Here is a 20747-nt window from a genome sequence, read left to right on the forward strand (position 1 = left end):
ATTATATTACATACAAAAATAAGAGAGATGACCAGCAAAAGTGGACTCCTATATGCTAGAAATAGATGCCGAATCATATAACCACGAAAAAAATATATGTTCTCAGTAAAAATTCAGCGACACAACAGACTGTAAAAGGGCAAGACAAATGTATTGCCCTTTTACAGTCTGTTGTGTTGCTGAATTTTTACTGAGAACATATATTTTTTTCGTGGTTAGATGATTCGGCATCTATTTCTAGCATATAGGAGTCCACTTCTGCTGGTCATCTCTCTTATTTTTGTATGTAATATAATTTTAATCTTCGGATTTTTTTAATATTGCCCTTTTACAGTCTGTTGTGTTGCTGAATTTTTACTGAGAACATATATTTTTTTCGTGGTTAGATGATTCGGCATCTATTTCTAGCATATAGGAGTCCACTTCTGCTGGTCATCCCTCTTATTTTTGTATATATATATATATACCCACCTGGGCATCACCAGATCAGCAGACGGAAAACCAGGTCGACCATATCGCAGTCCGGCAACGTTGGAGGAGTTCACTTCAAGATGTGAGAGCCCAGCTAGGAGCAGATATTGGATAGCGAAACTCAAGGAGAAGCTTTCAACAGGGAGAAGACAGGCAAACCGTCGGGTGAAATTTGATATATATATATATATATATATATATATATATATATATATAAATGAGAATGTATGTCTGTGTGTCTGTGTGTCTGTGTGAATCCCTAAAACTCCATAACTACACAACCCATTTCATTCAAATTTTACACATGCCTTACTTAGGGTCCCGATTGTGTTTTAGTCAAAAACGTTCTTTAATTCTTGCCTAGTTCGAGCGCACAGCAACATAATATCTCCCCCACTATTTAAGTATTACGTGTCAAAAGTGAAACAAAAACACTCATGTCAAATACTTTCAATTTAAAAATGAAACTTTTCCACTATTTCAGTATTAAAACTGAAACAATCACATTTCGATACTGTAATTTTTGGGGGAATAATTTACACTGCATACGAAAATACAGACATATTATCACGGTACGTTATTAAACACTCACAGATCTACGCATACATACCTGACGACTGACATGCGTGAAGTGTCAATACGAAATTTTATTTTCCTTTCCTTCAAAACAATACACATTTACTGTTCCATTACTGATTAATAGTTATCGCAGCATTTGGAAGGTTGGCAGGTAAAATATAAAATTGTTTGTCTCTCTGTACAAGGGCTTCTATTTTCTTAATTTATACTGCATACAAAAGTACAGACATACTATATACGGTACGTTATTAAACACACACACACACATACACACGCATACACATCTACACATACACATACATGCCTGACGACTTAATTTTTTTATTAACCACACAGGGTCGAAACACAGAGGGAACAACACAAGGACAGAAAAAACATAAAAGTGGAAGAAAAATAATATCGAAAGAAAAGAATGGTAATGATAAATCAAAAGGTGGAATGACGTCTATTCGAACCCCGCACTCCAGTTAACGTTATTGAACGTTTTTATTTTTAAAAAATTGACACGTGTTATTTTATTTTTGTCTCTTTCTCCTTGTTGTGTGTTGCTTGTTTTATATACTTTGTGGACGACTGACATGTGTGAAGTTTGAGTTGGCCAGTGTCAATATGAAATTTTATATTCATTTCGTTTAAAACAAAACATACTTACCGAATGATAAACAATACATTTTTACGTTTCCATTACCGGATGATAATTATCGCAGAAGTTGCAAGGTAAGACATACAATTCTTTGTCTCTCTATAATAATTATTGTGGCATTTACCGTTAAATTAGCAGTTCCATACATGTGCTATTTCTTTCATTTGCTTATATTTCATAAATTTACACAGCATACAAAAATACGGACATAATATATGTTTACAATTACTTAAAAAAAAACAGCGATTAATGCAAAAAATAGAGATTATATATATATATAGGCACCTAAAGGCGCACACACCTATAGGCGCACACACATATATACACACATACACACCTACAATATTCTACACATGTACAAACAACAGTCAAATGCGTCCACCGTAACAGACTACGAGAGGAATCACTGCAAATGTTGCAAATTGCAATGAAAAGGCTTCGGCGAATAACACAAAAAGAAAAACATATGACTGTCTGCTTAATCAAACAAATGAAGCAAACCATCAATTACTCCGTAGGGTAGAGATGTAACCAATTGACTAAGTTAAAAAGGGGTGGATTTGAACCAATGTGTGTGTTATTAATATTGACGTAGTGACTCTCCCAGACACAACAAAAATTGTTCCAACACATGTATTCATATTAAATATCTTGCAAACCAAATAAAAATTCATTTTATATATATATATGCGTTTAAACTGATGATTTGGGAATATATGAGTCTCCCACTGACAAGACACGAAACACGTCTATAAGGTTTGCCTCTCAGATTCAGTTAGCAATTACACTGCCTGACGCCTATCATTAGCTTCCTTCGAATTAGATTCCATAAGATTCCTTTCTATTTTCAACTGCAGTATTCTATATTATCTGCAACAGTTAATTTTTAGTTACCTAGCTAATAGGATTGCCAACTACACACACACGCACACACACGTATGTATATATATATATATATATATATATATATATATATATATATATATATATATATATATATAATTAACATATATTATATAATCAATTGTCCAAGATTAGTTTCGTTTCTAACCAGAATATATTCACAGTAAATTGGAGGTGAAGAAATAGGGCCTTAGTATTATTGTTTTCTTTTTCTAATAATTGCACGCTGAACTTACTCAATTTGCAGTTGTTATTTTAGGCGTTCGTGCCGAAGAATATAATTTTTCGCGTATAATTCCATTGATTATACTGAAGGCATGAGTAAATTATTGAATTATCGAATTCTTAGCACTTAACAAGTTGGTCGAGAAACACAGTAGAACATTGAGAAATGCTTTACACTATATAATTGTTACGTTCGAATACGTTAGAAGCGCAAATCGTTTTGGCGTGAAATTTCCTTCTCGTCGTTTCGTATCTGATAAAATAAGTACCAGTTACACACGGAGCATGATTACATTGACATGTTATACAACCAAAATCCATAAACCTACGAATTATTATTAGTACAGAGGAGCAGGTGTTTTGTCATGATTATACCAAATTTTGTGGTACCAGTCACTCGTTTGTACTACTTTGTGCATTCGCTGTTTTTGGTTTGCTTTCATACAAATCATGGAAGCTGATATACTTTCCAACCATCAACAGGTGCTATGTTATCCATGTATATATATATATATGTATATATATATATATATATATATATATATATATATATATATATATATATATATATATATATACAAAGAGAGAGCAAGAGAGAGAGAGATACATATATATACATGTATGTATGTATATATATATATTTGTAAATGTATGAACATGTGTGTGTATGTATGCCAATGCTCTTGCATCGCTGTGATCTTATCTACCAAATAGTCATTCATGCAGCCTTCAAGTGTTATAATCCATTGTATATATCAATGATAAATGTTCTTCCTCTTATTCGAACCAAATTCATGCTGTTCAATATTAAATTCTAAAAAAAAAACCGTTGTAACGAAATAACAATATATTTACTTTAGAAATCTTGCGATATTCTTGGCTCTATGGCTTTTCCACATGTTTTTTTGTTTTTTTGAAAGGCTTTCCATCTGAGCTTAATATGATTAGCATTAACAATAACAGCAACAACAAATACACTGACCTACATGTTAATGCTTAGAACAAGTTTGAGGAACATTAGAAGTAGAAAAAAGAAGACAACTTCGGCTTGGAGATACGGATCGAATTTTTGTAACAAAGTGGAGTCCAGGAAAGAAAGCCTAAATGTCAGATGGTATGATTAAATGGGATGAAAAATTAAGTTACCCCTCAGAATCAGAAATGCTGACATTGAATGTTTTCAGTAACTTCTTACGAACCAGAAAATTTAACAGACGGATCTTTCATTGACCCAATTCATGGCAGAAGACACTTGCTTAAAGTGCCACACTGATATCAAGCAGTCCTTAGTGGTTGTTGTCATGCCACATGTCCCATGTGTGTTCCACGACTGTCTATAACCCCCGTAAATCTTACTGCGTTGGGGCTACTCCCACAGAAACCAAGGACCACATGATGAGAAGAGTCGATTTAATCTGTTAATAACAGGTTTGCTATCGACTTTCTCTGCCTTTGATAACGCTATTATAAGGGTGCTCGCCCCTCGGAGTAGGCTAGCTTCGTACTACCTCTACTCATCGACACTCGACGCACTCGTTTTTAGTCATTTCGTCATTGAACAAAATGACTTTGCAAAAATTGACTTTACTGATATGCGATTTCAGAGAGATTGACCTGTAGGTTTTGCCCTCTGCTCGTCTTCTTTGAGGATAAGGCATATAATGGCTTCTTTCAGCTTTTTAGGAAGTATACCACTTGCAAAGAAACTTTGAAAAAGTATCTAAAGTGGTTTCGCTAAAACCAGCTTACATGACTTTAGGAAGCCATCAACAGCAGTGGTGGAGCATGAACTCATTTCATCTTTGGCCGTTGTTTCATATATTTCCTCAATATTTATGTAATTGATGACGGTCGCCTCCTTTTTTTAGAGCTGCATTATCAAAGAATTGATCCGGATTCTTTATCTGCATGTGTCAAATGAGGGACGTGAAGGCACTTTTAAATTGTTCACTGAACATCTCACTTATTCTTCCTGGGTCCGTTGTCAGTGAGTCATTCTCTTGGAACAACGATCCTATTTTATAATATATTGTGGCTTTTACTTTTGCGAATTTATGGAAAGTTTTGGGATTTGTTCTTATGCTTACCACGGCTTTCTCTCTCTCTCTCTCTCTCTCTCTCTCTCTCTCTCTCTCTCTCCCTCTCTCTCATTGCTCTTTTGTTTCTTGAGACAGTTTGATCTTTTTTCAATTTCTATGAGCGTCTGTATTAAGATCGACATTACTCTATCCTTGAGTTGACTATTCAGCTGCTTTGAGGGCTTACCTGCGTCTCATGCCATAGCTCAAAAACACACAGGTATCAGAAAAAATGGTGCAACAGCAAATCACATGAACAAATGATTTATGACATATTGGTTTAAATATTCATGCCCTGTACTAAATATGCAAATACATCAGGTCTACAGGCACAATAAGCAAACTATTTAATTTAATTCCCTACGTACACAGACAAACGTATACACAAACTCGCAGAAACGACGCTGACTCGTTGCTTCATCACTTCTCAGGCTTCTGCATTTATAGCTTTGCTGGTTTTTCAAGATTATTTTAAGATTATTAGGCTATTATATACATATACGTGTGAATATGTGTGTACGTATGTGTGTGTATATATATATATATATATATATATATATATATATATATATATATATATATATACAGAGACAGACAGACAGACAGACAGTCAGACGGAGACAGAGACAGAGACATGTATACACATACTCTCTCCTAGACAGACAGACAGAAACACATAGGCACATACACACGTAAATGTATGAAGATTTTGATATTGGTTCTCAAATCTATGTTACTGTAAAGAAGTTTCTTAATACTTTCCCTACGTAAATCGTACGACCTTTAACAGGTTTTTAACAGAAATGTCTATAGAAGTTAACGAGGTTTCACCACTATTGTCACTTCCAAATTATCGCTTCGGCGTGGCACTTTGTTCTTTTAATAAGTCATTGTTTCTCAATTCTTTATATCTGTGCCACCGTTCGTCTTCGCGAACTAATTTCGAATTTTATTCGACCTGCTCTTTTCAACTTTGCCCTCTTCCTTTGTTTGTGTTTTATAGATAATTCAAAACTGACATTAATTCTGCTTCTGTTTTGTATAGTTTTCATTAGCATTCAATCGGCTTTCAAAGAACTCTTTTCTTTTTATTCATTTTCTCACATAATATATGGCAGCTAATCCATGCAAGCATTGATCACAAATCAGCCATGATTATATAGATGCCAGCAAATTATATCCGAAGATAATATAGCAATCTTTGATAAAGAACACTGACAATGCCTCGGTTTGGACAACGGTCTACTAGTGTTACAATAATGCTGACTAAATCTGGCTAAGAGCCATACATTTCTCTGCTAAGACTGTCTGATGCTATGACCTCACCTCCCAAGTCAACGTAAAGAAATATCTTCCAATCTCGCAACGAACTACTCTGTATATATATAGCAATCTGCATTAAATTATAAGTGCTTTGACCAATATAGCGTGTATGTATGCGTGTGTGTGTATGTGTGTATATATATGTTTACACGCACACGCGTATACATATATACACACACGCACACACACACATACACATATATATATATATATGTATATACATGTATATATATATCTATATTTACACACACAAACATGTATATTTGCGCATACTTATTTATCTGTCTATCTATCTATCTATCTATCTATCTTTCTATAAACCTATGTGTGTGTATATATATATATATATATATATATATATATATATATATATATATACACACAAGCATATACACATATATGTGCGCACTTTATCTCTCTCTCTCTCTATCTCTCTCTATCTATCTATATATATATATATATATATATATATATATATATATATATAGCTAGTGTATAATCACATGAACCACTGCTATAGATACCGGCTATCAGAAAATTGAAAGGTATGAAGCTTTTTGCATGCAAACACTCGAATGATCCGTAAACCAACAAAATGTCCAGAGAGTGTATATAATAACAAATACGAAAAAATAAATTCTGGAAACTATTTAATTCATCTTTTACGATCGTTTCATCACTTTCAATATAACACAACATAAAACCTAAATTACACATGGAAATTAATCAATAGTTCCTGGTGTAGTTACTGAATAACAAACGACTGGTTATACTAAACGATGATGAAACGCTTGTAAACGTAGTTGTAAGATGTTTTACTGCCTTCATTATTTTATATATATATATGTTTACAAAAATACATACATGTGTGTGTGTGCTTATACATATAAACTTGCAATATTTAATAATGATTATTACGTGATATACCCAAGACATTCAGCTGACACTTCATTAAGAAATTAAATAAATATATTAAATTTTGCAAGGCACATGAGGCAGACTTTTGTCTGCTATAGTTACCGTACACATGCATGTAGAAAATAAATGTACTTGTGTACGTCATGTTTAAATAGATAGCCACTGTCGGTAGTATTGCCTACTGGGTTGCTCAAAGAGCGCCATCTATGATTTATGTGTCCGTTAGAAGGGCATTAGTGATTATCTGGCACAGAAGAACAACATATTTCAAATCTTTAATTATTTAGGCCTAGGTCTCTTGAATTTATAAACTATCTAACTTGTACATAAGTAGAACAATGGACATGAATGAATACGAAACTGGATTTTTTTATGGTAGAACACGGGATAAGTGGAAGTGTTTATCTATCTATCTATCTATCTATCTATCTATCTGATTGTCTCTTTGTCGGCCTGTCTATCTATCTATTTGTCTATCTGAGTCTTTTTCTCCCAATATATATACACGCACGCACAGTCGTACGTGCAGACACTTATATAAACATACACACTTCTGCGTTGAGGCAAATGATATAAGAGTGTTTAATTTAATTTCTCTTTTATTTGCTTTATACTTCATAACTTTAATACTACTATGTATAGTAGTTACTTAACCATTATACTGGAAGTAGCCTGTTCGATGAGAATCTACGCCATAGTCAAAGATGGCATTAACGTTCGCTTGCCGATGGATAACAAATAGTCATTCTATATCTTATCACTTTTTGTCCCCTCGAAATATTAATCACCTGATAAAGACTGTATTTCCATGCTGTAATCATTGTAATCGAACTAAACATGAATTTTTAAAATACGGTTTGAAACAACTGTAGTGAACCTTTAGAACCAATGTCGTCCGTCTGTTATCGAAACGCCATACCTGAAAAATTCCGTATTTTCTATCTAGAACATTTATTGGATCATGAATCTATATGCTTGTATGTATATGCATATATGATCATGCGTATGTATGTAGTACGCATACGTATTTGATTAACTCGCCCCTTTCTTGGTATACTGAATAATTAAATATCTTCATTCTAACGAATCCTACAACTGTTTATAAACACATTTATGTATGTATACATATATGTATATATGCATAATATATACACACTCATACGCACATATTTAGTATAGTTGATAGTTGACATAAAAATTTAAATATATTGATTGATGAATGCAAATTATTAAAAGTATTATTTTTATTATAATATCTTCAGAAATATTCAATATATGCGGCAATGTTCTGACATGTGAACTTCCACAGATCTCTATTGACATTTCCTATTCAACATATTTGCCTCTCTTTCCTTGACTTGCTTCCGTACTTTTCTCTATATTCCATGATCAGAAACTACATCACTCTCTCTCTCTCTCTCTCTCTCTCTCTCTCTCTCTCTCTCTCTCTCTCTCTCTCTCTCTGTGTGTATCTATCTTTCTCGCACACACAAACACACGCATGCAAAGTCACTTTGATTCTCTTTCCCATATTTCTATTTCTCTGCGTCTTGTATTTAAGCATAGATTGTATGACAACCATATTTGCATGTTAAAACCGGACACCGTTTCCTGTCGAGCTCAAACCTGGCATTCACAAAAACACAGACTTGCTTTCATTAAAGCGTGTATTTTATTCTAACTTATTTAAAGGACGCCATTTTGACAAGTAATAATTAATATTAAAATTTGTCCAATAAATCAAATTTGAACACGAATTTCATTGAATCAAAGATTTTGTGGTTGAATAAAATGTATCTAATTAAAATTTGTTAATATTGGATCAATAAGATGCTTATTGATGCGGCGAAACATCATTATTTTGATGAGGCGTCTCTTAGAACGAATTTATTTTAAATTTATGAGTTTTTCTTATAACAAAACATTCTAAAGAAAATCACTATGAATCCAAACAAACGGCTGATGTGTGTCGAAAATTAATTCAATGAAATAACATTGACTATAATTCATGCTAAGATTCGTGGTACGTGCGGTTTGTTAAAGAAAGATACATTTAATAGAAACATAATATAAAATGAGCTTAATATACACACGCCGAGTTAGATACATCAAGCAGTGAGTTAAATTGGGCAAATTTCATGTTCTATGGTGATTGTCATCAAAGATGTTTAACTCCGGGTCACAAAATATGCAGGTATGTCTCTGACAAAATATTATTCGGAAAGATGTCATCCATCCATTCTCTCAGATAGGGTATATATACGTATATATATATATATATATGTGTGTGTGTATTGCTTAACTTGTTTCAGTCATCTGACAGCGGCCGTGCTGGAGGACAGCGTTTTTAGTCGAACGAACCGACGAATCGATTCCGGGACTTATTCTTTGTAAGCCAAGTACTTATTTTATCGATCACTTTTGCCGACCCACTAGGTTACGGAGACGTAAACAAAGCGACATCGGTTGTCAACTGATGACAGAGAAGCAAATAATATTATTTGATTCTCTGTCTTAAGATTTTATAAGAAATGCATTTACAGGTTTTATACTACATGTGCAATATTGTAACTCCTATTAGAAAGTAAAACACGTGTAATGGTTTATAAATAATACCCCCGAAAGTTTTCACTCTGCTACTTTGGTATTAATATTCTGAAGAAAATATTTTCTATATCCAAATCTTATGCATACTTTACACAAATATAACATTTACATACAGATTTGGAATACTGCATTTTAACGTTATCTGCAAATAAATGTGTGTGTGTGTGTGTGTGTGTGTGTGTGTGTGTGTGTGTGTGTGTGTGTGTGTGTGTGTGTGTGTGTGTGTGTGTGTGTGTGTGTGTGTGTGTGTGTGTGTGTGTGTGTGTGTGTGTGTGTGTGTGTGTGTGTGTGTGTGTGTGTGTGTGTGTGTGTGTGTGTGTGTGTGTGTGTGTGTGTGTGTGTGTGTGTGTGTGTGTGTGTGTGTGTGTGTGTGTGTGTGTGTGTGTGTGTGTGTGTGTGTGTGTGTGTGTGTGTGTGTGTGTGTGTGTGTGTGTGTGTGTGTGTGTGTGTGTGTGTGTGTGTGTGTGTGTGTGTGTGTGTGTGTGTGTGTGTGCGTGCGTGCGTGCGTGCGTGCGTGCGTGCGTGCGTGCGTGCGTGCGTGCGTGCGTGCGTGCGTGCGTGCGTGCGTGCGTGCGTGCGTGCGTGCGTGCGTGCGTGCGTGCGTGCGTGCGTGCGTGCGTGCGTGCGTGCGTGCGTGCGTGCGTGTGTGTGTGCGCGTGTGCACGCGCGTGTGCGTATCGAACGTTTATATGTATCTTTGTATGAATACGTTATTCTATCTGTATCACTGATGACAAAATATATTCCTTTCGTTCTCATACAAAAGCAATTTCATCTTTGGCAGAAGCTTTAGAGAGCACTGAATAGTAATGAGAGTTTGAAAAGAAAATTATTCAAAATACAAAATTATCTAGGCGTGAAGAATAGCATGTTTGAACGTTGATATCTTTTAGATATCGTTATCTTTGCGGAAACCTGTTTCTACGAGAAACACAACCTCATAAAATCTTGGGCTGACATTGCAAATAAATGAATAAATAATGCTCTTTTCATTCACGATTACCACCTCTGTATATTTCTAATATGTAAACGCATACAAAAACAAGAAGAAAAAACATTCCAGTCAAAGTGTACGCACGCACGCACACACACACAAATATACACATGTATATGTATGTATGTATTGACGCGTGTATTTAGATATATATATATATATATATATATATATATATATATATATATATATATATATATAATGTGTGTGTGTATATACACATGTGCTTTTATAAGTGGTTCTGCACGTACACGTATTTGTGAATATATCCACACACACATCTCGTGTGTGTGTATGTGTGTGTGTGTACGTATATATATATATATATATATATATATATATATATATATTGGTTATCCTATAAATAATGCGGTTTCTCAATTGCATACACTAGAAGTCAGAGGGGGACGCGAGGAACTACCTGCATCAACTTGCTATAAAAACAGGTAGTAAATTTACCTTGTGCTTATTATTAGTGCAAGTATTGAAGAGTACAGTTCGATTTTAACAGATATGTTTTGAACGCAATATTGGAAGTGTAAGAAGAGCATATTCAGCATATTTTTCTTTATAAGTTCAATAAAGGCAACAATGCAACGGAAAGTATGAGGAATATTAATGCAGTACGTGGAGGTCGGACAATTAGCGTAAACCAGTGTCAACGGTGGTTCCAGAAATTTCGAGCCGGAAACTATAGCATAGAAAATGGGCCTCGTTCTGGAAGATCTGTTGAGCTCGACGAAGATGTCCTGCTAAACCTGGTGGAACAAAGTCACGTCGTAACTATTGGGGGACTAGCAGAAAACCTTGGATTTGATCATCCAACCATTCATCGACACATGTGTGCCATCGGGTCAATGGGTTCCTCACAAACATTCAGAGTCTAATAACGTGGAGAGTGTGAACGTGAGCTCTTCTTTGCTGTTACGCCTCAGGACTGAACCTTTGTTTGGACGAAATAGTGGCTGGTGACGAGAAATGGGTTGTCTATAAAAATGTCAAGCAAAACACGGGCAGCCCAAGCTAAAGAATGTCTTCACCATCTTTGGGTTCTAGACAAAAGGTGTTCTTCCATCAGGTTAATCCTCGGCCACATACAGCAAGGATGATATTGCAAAGGCTGGAGCAGTTTGAATTGGAAACGATGCCCCGTCCACCATATTCGCCGCACATTGCTCCATTTGATTATTATTCATTCTGCATTTTTCAAAATTATTTGGAGGCGCAATGGCCGAGTGGTTAGGGCTTCGGATTGCGGACGTACGATCGCGGTTTCGATTCCCAGACCGAGCGTTGTGAGTGCTTATTGAGCGAAAATACCTAAAGCTGTTTTCTCTCAATAAACACTCACAACGCTCGGTCTTGGAATCGAAACCGCAACCGTACGACCGCGAGTTCACTGCCCTAACCACTTGGCCATTTATTTGCACAGTTTTAGGAGCGGCAGAAGGTTGATAGTTTCGTTTAGTAGCACTTAGTGATGTTTTTGACGTCACATTTATCGTGGACATAATAAACAAATATTTAAGAGCAATTGATGAAACTTTCGGTGCTTCTGTAACTTGTACCCATAATGAAAATGTGCATGTATAGATGTGTGTGTGTGTGTGTGTGTGTGTGTGTGTGTGCGTTTGTCTGCGTGTATATGTATATAACTATACGTAAATGTTGAAGGACAAGAATGAATAATCAACACCTGATTGGTCGATAGAATTCCTTTATTTGTGTATTTAGGCCACTTTTGCTTTCTTGCTAAGATATTAAAAAAAAATGTTCCTAACTTGAAACCAATGGCACCATTAATACACAAACAAAAGTGTGTTTATATATTTATTTATTTGTTTATTTAATTTAAGAAATGGAGTCAAACGCAGGTTTCGAAAATAGCATTGAGATTATTCCGAAGGGTATAAAGATTAAATAAAACAATGCAATCATCTCGCCGTGGAAAAAAATGAGGAAAAAAAGACATCAATAAACCATTTTAACCGAGTGTGATTTCCGCGTACATGAGTATATGACGTTAGAAAATGCTAGGAAGATATTTTTGAAATTAACGAAATTAACAGAAAATATAGAGTGGAAAATTATTTTGTGGAAATAGACATAAGTAGTTGGAATGCAATGTAAGAAGACAGTTAAAGGTCGGATTTTATAGACTGGTAGAAATTACTTATAGGAACCAATCTTTGCCAATGTTTACAACAATAAACGCGTTCTTTAAACGCGTTCTTTAAACGCGTTTACAAGAGAATTCTTCGAGAAATGGATGAAAAAGAGCTCATCGTTACAGAGCGGACAAAATGTTTCATTTTTGCCAAGTGGAAAGGATATCGATAGAATTTTGCATTCCAAAACGTATTGTTTATTATGTTCCTTTAGAGACAAAATAAAGTTACCAAGCCCAATATTGTTGCGTTTGTCACTATGTGTGAAAGTAGAATAATGGTTAGATTTTCTTTTCGACAACTGAGACGAAAAAAAAGTCATCAGAACCCGAAGTAATTTTACTTTGATAAACAGAGGTTCTACTCTCAGAATTGTCGCTAAGGAACCGAATTCGATTCGAATTTATATCAGGAATATTAATATAGCTTTTAGTATTGCTCAAAGAAATGTTAGCGTCAATAATATCACTGCTATTATTTTTATTAAGTGGAATTGTATGTAATAACTTATGTTTATGTGAAGAAATGATTTGTGAAAGGTTTCTAGTCTTTGGAAAATCTATCCTAATTCGGTGTGAATTGATAATGGTATGGTATCTGGAATTGTTTGGAAAATTCTTATCTATAGCTTCAGGAAATTGATAAGGGAGGTTGGATTTGATCTGCTTATCAAATGGAATGATCAACCGAATTGTTTTATTAGAACCCACCTTGTTATTTGGGTAATTATCTTTAAAAGTTCTAGATTGATTCTTATTAAGTATAAAGGGATATAAAGAACGGTTATCTCCCTTACGCCGCAAAAATTCTTATTAATTTATTGCTATTAACAGGTTAAAAACAAAACATAAATTGCTAGAATTCTCCTTAGATCATATACTTACGTACGTGGAAATCACATTCGGTTACAATGGCTTAATGATGTGTTTTGTTCCTTTTTTCCCTGACGAGATGGCTCCGTTGTTTTACATCACTTTTATTCCTTTTGGAAAAATATCAATGCTTTTTCTGAAACATATTTTGGAAGTAAAAATGATTTGAGTAACACCTACATTTGACTCCATTTCTTAGTTTATCCATGTTATGCAAAAACATTTCACTTAACCTTGGAATTTCTACATTTATAAGTGGTCTGTAATATATTTGGGTCTAACTTGAACTTTGTCACCGTATTATCTTTTTTTTTTCCTTGTTATTCGTACACATTGAAAAAATATACAAACATTTATATATATATATATATATATATATATATATATATATATCAGGGTATGTTTTTTTACATCTATATATAGATGTGTGTGTGTGTGTGTGTGGTGTGTCATGTGTTTTTGCATGACTATGTGTGTGTTTCTGTATACATAGCATATCATTCAACACCGTACATAATATCATTTTAACAAACAATTATTGCACTCAGTGTTCTTCTTTCATCACTGTCTATATCTCTCTGTGTCTTTAATTTCCGCCTCTCTATTGCAGTCCTTATTCAATTTCTCACTCTCTCTCTCTCTCTCTCTCTCTCTCTCTCTCTCTCTCTCTCTCTCTCTCTCTCTCTCTCTCCTCCCTCTCTCTTTCTTACATGATGACTCTTTTTCCTTCCCATCGTGTGCTTCTCTCACTTATTTGCTCTACTTTACTATTCTTCCTCTACATTCTCATTTCCTCTCAAACCTGACTTCACACCTAGTTTATCTACCTAACATTATATTCCTCTATACGATTGCTTGCAGCTTTCAATCACGATTTTATTCAATCTTTACAGCAACTTCAACCATAAAACAAAATCTGCTCCACATAAACTGTTTCACGTACTCTATCTCTTCCGAACAATGATATACATTCACTAACAATGTTTGTTTGTTGTTTATTTGTGTTCACTCCATGCCTTTCATTTTCTTCTATTTGTTCTTACGTTTTCGTTTTGTTCTTAGCTCTATCATTATTATCACCTGGAGTATATAACTCTCTTCTTCCTGCATGCATGATGTAGCACTTATTATCATCAATGACACCAAATTTATTTCTTCACTCTGAATAGAAACTTTACAAATATTTACTCACATACACACTTTCCACTGACAATATTATTTCTCCCGTTCTCTCTCTCTCTCTCTCTCTCTCTCTCTCTCTCTCTCTCTCTCTCTCTCTCTCTCTCTCTTCTCCTCGAAGTTCTCACTTCGTCATTATTCTTACCTTTTTACCTTTACTGTCTTCATATGACATTTTTTGTGAAGGTTATTTTCTTAATTAAAATTCCACTCTGTATCAATCTTAGGAAAGATATAAAAGTCTTTTTGATTGCATGACTCTATTATTTTTTCTTCACATTTTCCTGAATGAATTCTCAATAATTTAATATTAAGAGAATTAAGTCTATATGAAGAGATAATAGTCACAATGACATGACCGATATGAAGATTGTGGCATTCCAGAATCTTAATTACAATTTCTTCAGCTAAAGGCTGTTTAATTATGGAATATAGAAAATCATATAATCTCGTATATCAGAATATAAAATCGTATAAACCAAAGTAAAAGTATATAAAAAATATATACCTAAGTAAGATCTAAGGATCTAAAACGAATCATCTAAAAATGAATATTTATGTGACAACACTTGTATGAAGGAAATTTACTCAGGGACACGATCTACATGAAAACTAAATGGTTTACAATAGCTATCTAAACATTTATGTAAAGAATTCCAACGTTTAATTAACTAACATTATGTTCATAGTAAAGACAAATATTTACCATTTTGGTTTTTAATTCAAGTCTCAAAAGTTAGGGGAGACAACTCTAAATTGTTATTTTTAATTACATATTTATAATATGCAACATGTTGAAGCGTGTGTGCTTTTGCTATTAAGGTGACATCTGCGAGTATGTTTCGGGGTTATAAAACCTCTATAAGGAAACATACTCGATCTTGCTGTCAGTATTACCTGAGAAAATTAGTCGGGAGAGAAATATTAGTAGGTTCTGAAAAAATATTTTGTATTTGCGATCACAAAAGCAACATTATTAGCTTAGAAAATATCCATGAAAACCTTTACTGCGCAGAAAGAGAAATAATGAAGTCTGTGTTAACTTCGTTTAAATAGTGAGCTGTGGTATATTTCATTTATATGTGTTGTAATTAAGAAACACTTGTTTACATTTGCTTTGTGTTGATGGTCTTTTCTGTGTTAAACGTGAGATAAAAGTTCTGCAACTTCTGGCAGTACAACCTGGTAAGAAGATTTGCTTATAGTGATCAAATGTTTGTGCTTTACATGAGCCCGTTCCAGCAATTAAACCTACATTGTCTATAAAGGAGTGCGGTGTGTCACACGTCAGATGTGAAAGTCATCGCAAACCAGCATGAAATGAGTGTTTTGCTTCAAAAAAGTGCACAACGCACCACCTGAATTCGAGACCACGATCTTGTAATCATGAGCAGAATGCCTTAACTACTAAGCTATGCACCTTAACGCATTTGGTAGTATAAAGACAACAATCAATTTGGGCAAGTATTTATAGACCCTATAGATTTCAAAATGTCTTTGTCTACCTAACACTATATCGTATGATTGCGTGAGAGCCTTTACGTGGTAGCATGAGTTCCTAGAGCAACGAGACATATCTCCTCCTCATCAAATCCTTTTGTGTTAAGAATTATAATACTCATTGTGTTCTAGAACTAAACAAAACTAGTCTAAAAGCTTTAGTCCGCTAATCAAGTGAGACCTATAGTAGTCGGCTGCTACTACATCTAGGTCAGTGTCATCCTCATACAAACAGAAGAACGCGCGCACACACACAAACGCGCACATACACTCACGAATACACGTACACACACGGACGCTTATGACGTACAGTACAGCCAAAGCAGACAGAGCACAAAGCTTACCATGAATATGTTAGCATGCATCTGTCCATCGCAATACTCGGCGCAGATATCTACTGTCGCTTCGATCTGACTTTCCTTCCCTGACTGCAGCGGGTTTGGATCCCCGGGATTGGCTGATTTCATATTGAGGCTGTGTCTTCCACATGCAGTGCTGCACTCCTGTCCCTACTTGTCAAAGCGTTGTCGTCTGGAAATTCCTCCACTCCATAAACATATATTTTTGTCAAATAGCACCAGCCAACAGTGCAATTTGTCTAATTTTCTCAGTCTCACTACTTTATGAGGCCACCACTAATCTTGCTCAAGACCTTTCCTGAAACCGTTCACAACTACGAATGTATGAAAGCGAAATTAAGACACTATCAAACTACAATTAAGTACACCACTCGTAGTTTTAAACACTTAGTGCTAAATATAATTGTGTAGAGAGATTATTGATCGCAAATCAGCGTAGATAAATGCAACATATTTAGAACTCCACAGAGGAGAGATTGTGTGTACTTACGCGCATCAGAAACGGCCATCTGTTTGGTACTTATAGGAATATAGTGTTACTACTTTTAAGGTTTTCTGCCCTAAATTAATTACCATTCATTTGAGGAAATTCAATTTTCCAGATAGAACTTCGTCATTTATATATACAAACCTTATAGACATAGGGACGAGAGCTGTTGTATATAATCTGTTGGATTTCAAGCAGATTTTCAAATACTTAATAAGGAAATCAGTTATTAATGCAAATAGATAATGGGATATATAGAAACAGAGAAAGACGCCAATACTGTTCCTTGTTGAAGTAATAGCTTTTATAAGTTGAGAAATGTTGAGGATTCCAGGCGTGGCAGTGTGGTAAGAAATCTACGTGTGCGTGCATGTGTGCGTGTGTGTGCACACTTGACACCCAGCCGGTGGTGGTTTCTTTACGTTCCCGAATCTTGGCAGATCGGCAAATCGGAGGATACAGTAAGTGCCAGACTTTAAAACAAATGGAGTCGATTCGTTCGACTAAAATTCTGCGAGGCGGTACCCCAGCATGGCAGCAGTCTAATGATTGAAACAAGTAAAAGATAAAGATAAAAGATAAATGTTGGAAATAATGCAGTTAAGTTTAAATTATTTGATCCGACCTTCTAATAAGACTAAATAGTTTCTTATATTGCCAACTGATAAACAGAGTTAATTTGTAGGAGTTGCAGCTGTGGCTAGTCCTAACAAATCGATCCACAGCTTGGAGGTGTTTCTATGGATCGTTTAGAAATTGTTCAAAACTAAAATCAGCTTCAGATGTAACAGAGGATGTCGGAAAAGTTGTACGGAGGAAACTTTGAAAATTCAAGGAAAATGATGTAAAGAAACCTGGAAGGAATTGTAAGTTGATGGAAAAGAAGCTGGTGAACAGCAAGTTCTGAAAATAATTCTCAGTATGGAACAAATTTAGATATCAAGAATTTGAAGAAAATGAAATACATATACGTAAGTAATTTAATGTTGCGAAACTACAAGACGTGCGCTACAAGCACCCAAAGAGGATGCGTTACATTTGGAGGGACTAGAATCTCTGAATCAAAATCAGTGTGCGATCTAAGCAGTGTCTTGAATAATGCTGGATCTTTCCAGGTGCATATTACTGAGGTGCATATTACTCGGAACGAGAGAACCCGCATCGATGGTTGTCTTTGAATTTACATTTGTCCACAAACGTTTAGACTACTGTACACAACTATGGACACCAATAAGCGTAAAATTAACAACGGAACTCGAAACAACCCATCAAAGCTACACAAAGAATCTCAATGCGACAGGTTGAAAAAGATAATATTCTACTCTCCAGACCGAATGCAGAGAAGATACGCTCTGACATATAACAAGAATATTATGGGGTGTGTTCCGAACTTTGGCATTGAAAATTGCACAGATGGTAGACCGAGGCTCCACTGAATTGTGCCAAATATTCTAACATTATCATCAGGATACAGAACCTATTATTGTAATTGATTGGATTTCAAGGACCCACAGTAATCCAATCTCCTCCCAAAGAGACCGACAGACGTACATGGCTCGGCGTTGTCTTTATCAAGTGTTCCAGACGAAACTACCTCGCAGTAGGAATCGCAGATGAGGGCGTCAGAATCAAACTCCCTTATTTACCAAATGTCACATATTAGAGGAAATTTCAAGTAGTAAAAGTTTAGCAAAGCCAACGGTGGTGCCCCAGCATGGTCGCAGCTCTCGAACTGAAGCTAATAATAAAACATTTATATGTATGTGTCTGTGTATGTTTGTGTGTGTCTGTGTATGTTTGTGTGTGTTTGTGTATGTTTGTGTGTGTCTGTGTATGTTTGTGTGTGTCTGTGTTTAGTACACAAAAGTAACCGGAAACGATCTGTGTGGAACAAATTCGTTGTAGTTCAGGTCCCGCACTATAAGCCACATGACGCGACCCTCAGGCATCAGCCTGCCGAACTGCATCGTTGAGTCAGATCGCACTGTCACGTGATGTGTCTTTGCTTCGCAGTGCTTCTCCCTTATTTGTCAATTTTTGCGACAGCTGAAACAAAGGAAGAACATGTTTCTGTGAAATTCTGTTTTCTACTGGCGAAAAAGGCGGTCGAAACTCCTGCCATGAGCAAAACACAAGTTTACGAGTTGTCTTCACCTTATGGTTACTTGAAAACCAACCTCGTTCAAGACGACTATCGACCTCCTGAAAGAATGAAAACATCATGAAATTCATGAACTGATCTCGAAAGACATTTGACGAACTTGCTGATATGACTGGTGTGTCTTGGAGCTCCTATCAATGAACTTTCATTGAGGAATTGCAAATGAAAAGAATAGCAGCAAAATTTGCGCCTCGATTGCTCACGGAAGATCAAAAGCAGTCACAAAAGAATGCGTGTCATGAACTGAAACAACAGCTGAAAGTTGATCCGGACTATTTTCGTAGGTCATCACTGGTGACGGAATCTGGTGCTACGGAATTTGCCGAGGTGGAAGAGGTGAAGATAAAAACGACGGAGGCATTAAAAGGCATCACTTCGACAAAGTGGCAGGACTGCTTCGAATAGGGGAAAACGCGCCTCGTCTGATATTTTGCTTCGAAAGCGATAAAAGTGTAAACATGTAAAGCTAAGCGGATGAAATAATATTGCAAAATTCCGGTTTCTTTTAGGTACCTTTTGGTATAAAGCTTTCTATATAAGTTTGTGTGTATGTTTATCATGTACACCCACATGTGTTGGGGAGAGAGTATTTTTTTATGCGGGTATAGATACGCAAACTTATAAACTTAGTCGACGTGATTGTGATTGAAATGGTGAACTAAGGTAAGCTTTCCTCTAGAGGTTACAAAATAGCAGTCTTACCATTTCCCGTTTTACGGGAAATATTCGTTTCAGTCTTAAATTCGTCACTTCCATTCTAGTATGCATTGTCTGCTGCTGTTTTACGAAGTTTAAAATATTCTATGCTAGCAATTAATGTGTCGCTGTGATTAATATGTTATTAGAACGAAATGTCAGCTCCAATTACCAGCGCTGCCTTTGATATTTTAATTTTTTAATATAGAAAGTAATTCCTGGTTGCCTACATGTTCTGGGATACACACACACACACACACACACACACACACACACACACACACACACACACACACACACACACACACACACACACACACACATATATATATACATATATCTATCTTATATATATATATATATATTTATTTATTTATTTATTTATTTATTTATGTATATATATTATACATATATATATATATATATATATATATATATATATATATATATATATATATATATAGAATGTATACCATTCTGTATGTATACCATTTTGGAAAGGATGGTGTAAAAAGGATGGTGTAAACAAAAATATATTCCACTCTGTATGTGTACCATTCTGGCTAAATAATAGGTCTATAAAT

General features: G+C 35.2%; 1 protein-coding gene across 1 annotated transcript in view; it reads left to right on the forward strand.

Moving 5' to 3' along the window:
• Window positions 1-1621: 1621 nt before the first annotated feature.
• LOC128248061 (uncharacterized) overlaps window positions 1622-20747 on the forward strand; it is a 244661-nt gene continuing 225535 nt past the window's right edge. Inside the window, exon 1 of the mRNA XM_089353368.1 lies at window positions 1622-1767. Within this exon, the coding sequence (XP_089209494.1) occupies window positions 1706-1767 (62 nt within the window). The 5' untranslated portion in view covers window positions 1622-1705. The remainder of the gene's footprint in view (window positions 1768-20747) is intronic.

Source organism: Octopus bimaculoides, chromosome 6 (assembly GCF_046866305.1).
Source record: "Octopus bimaculoides isolate indiv1 chromosome 6, ASM4686630v1, whole genome shotgun sequence".
Taxonomy (NCBI): Eukaryota; Metazoa; Mollusca; class Cephalopoda; order Octopoda; family Octopodidae; genus Octopus; species Octopus bimaculoides.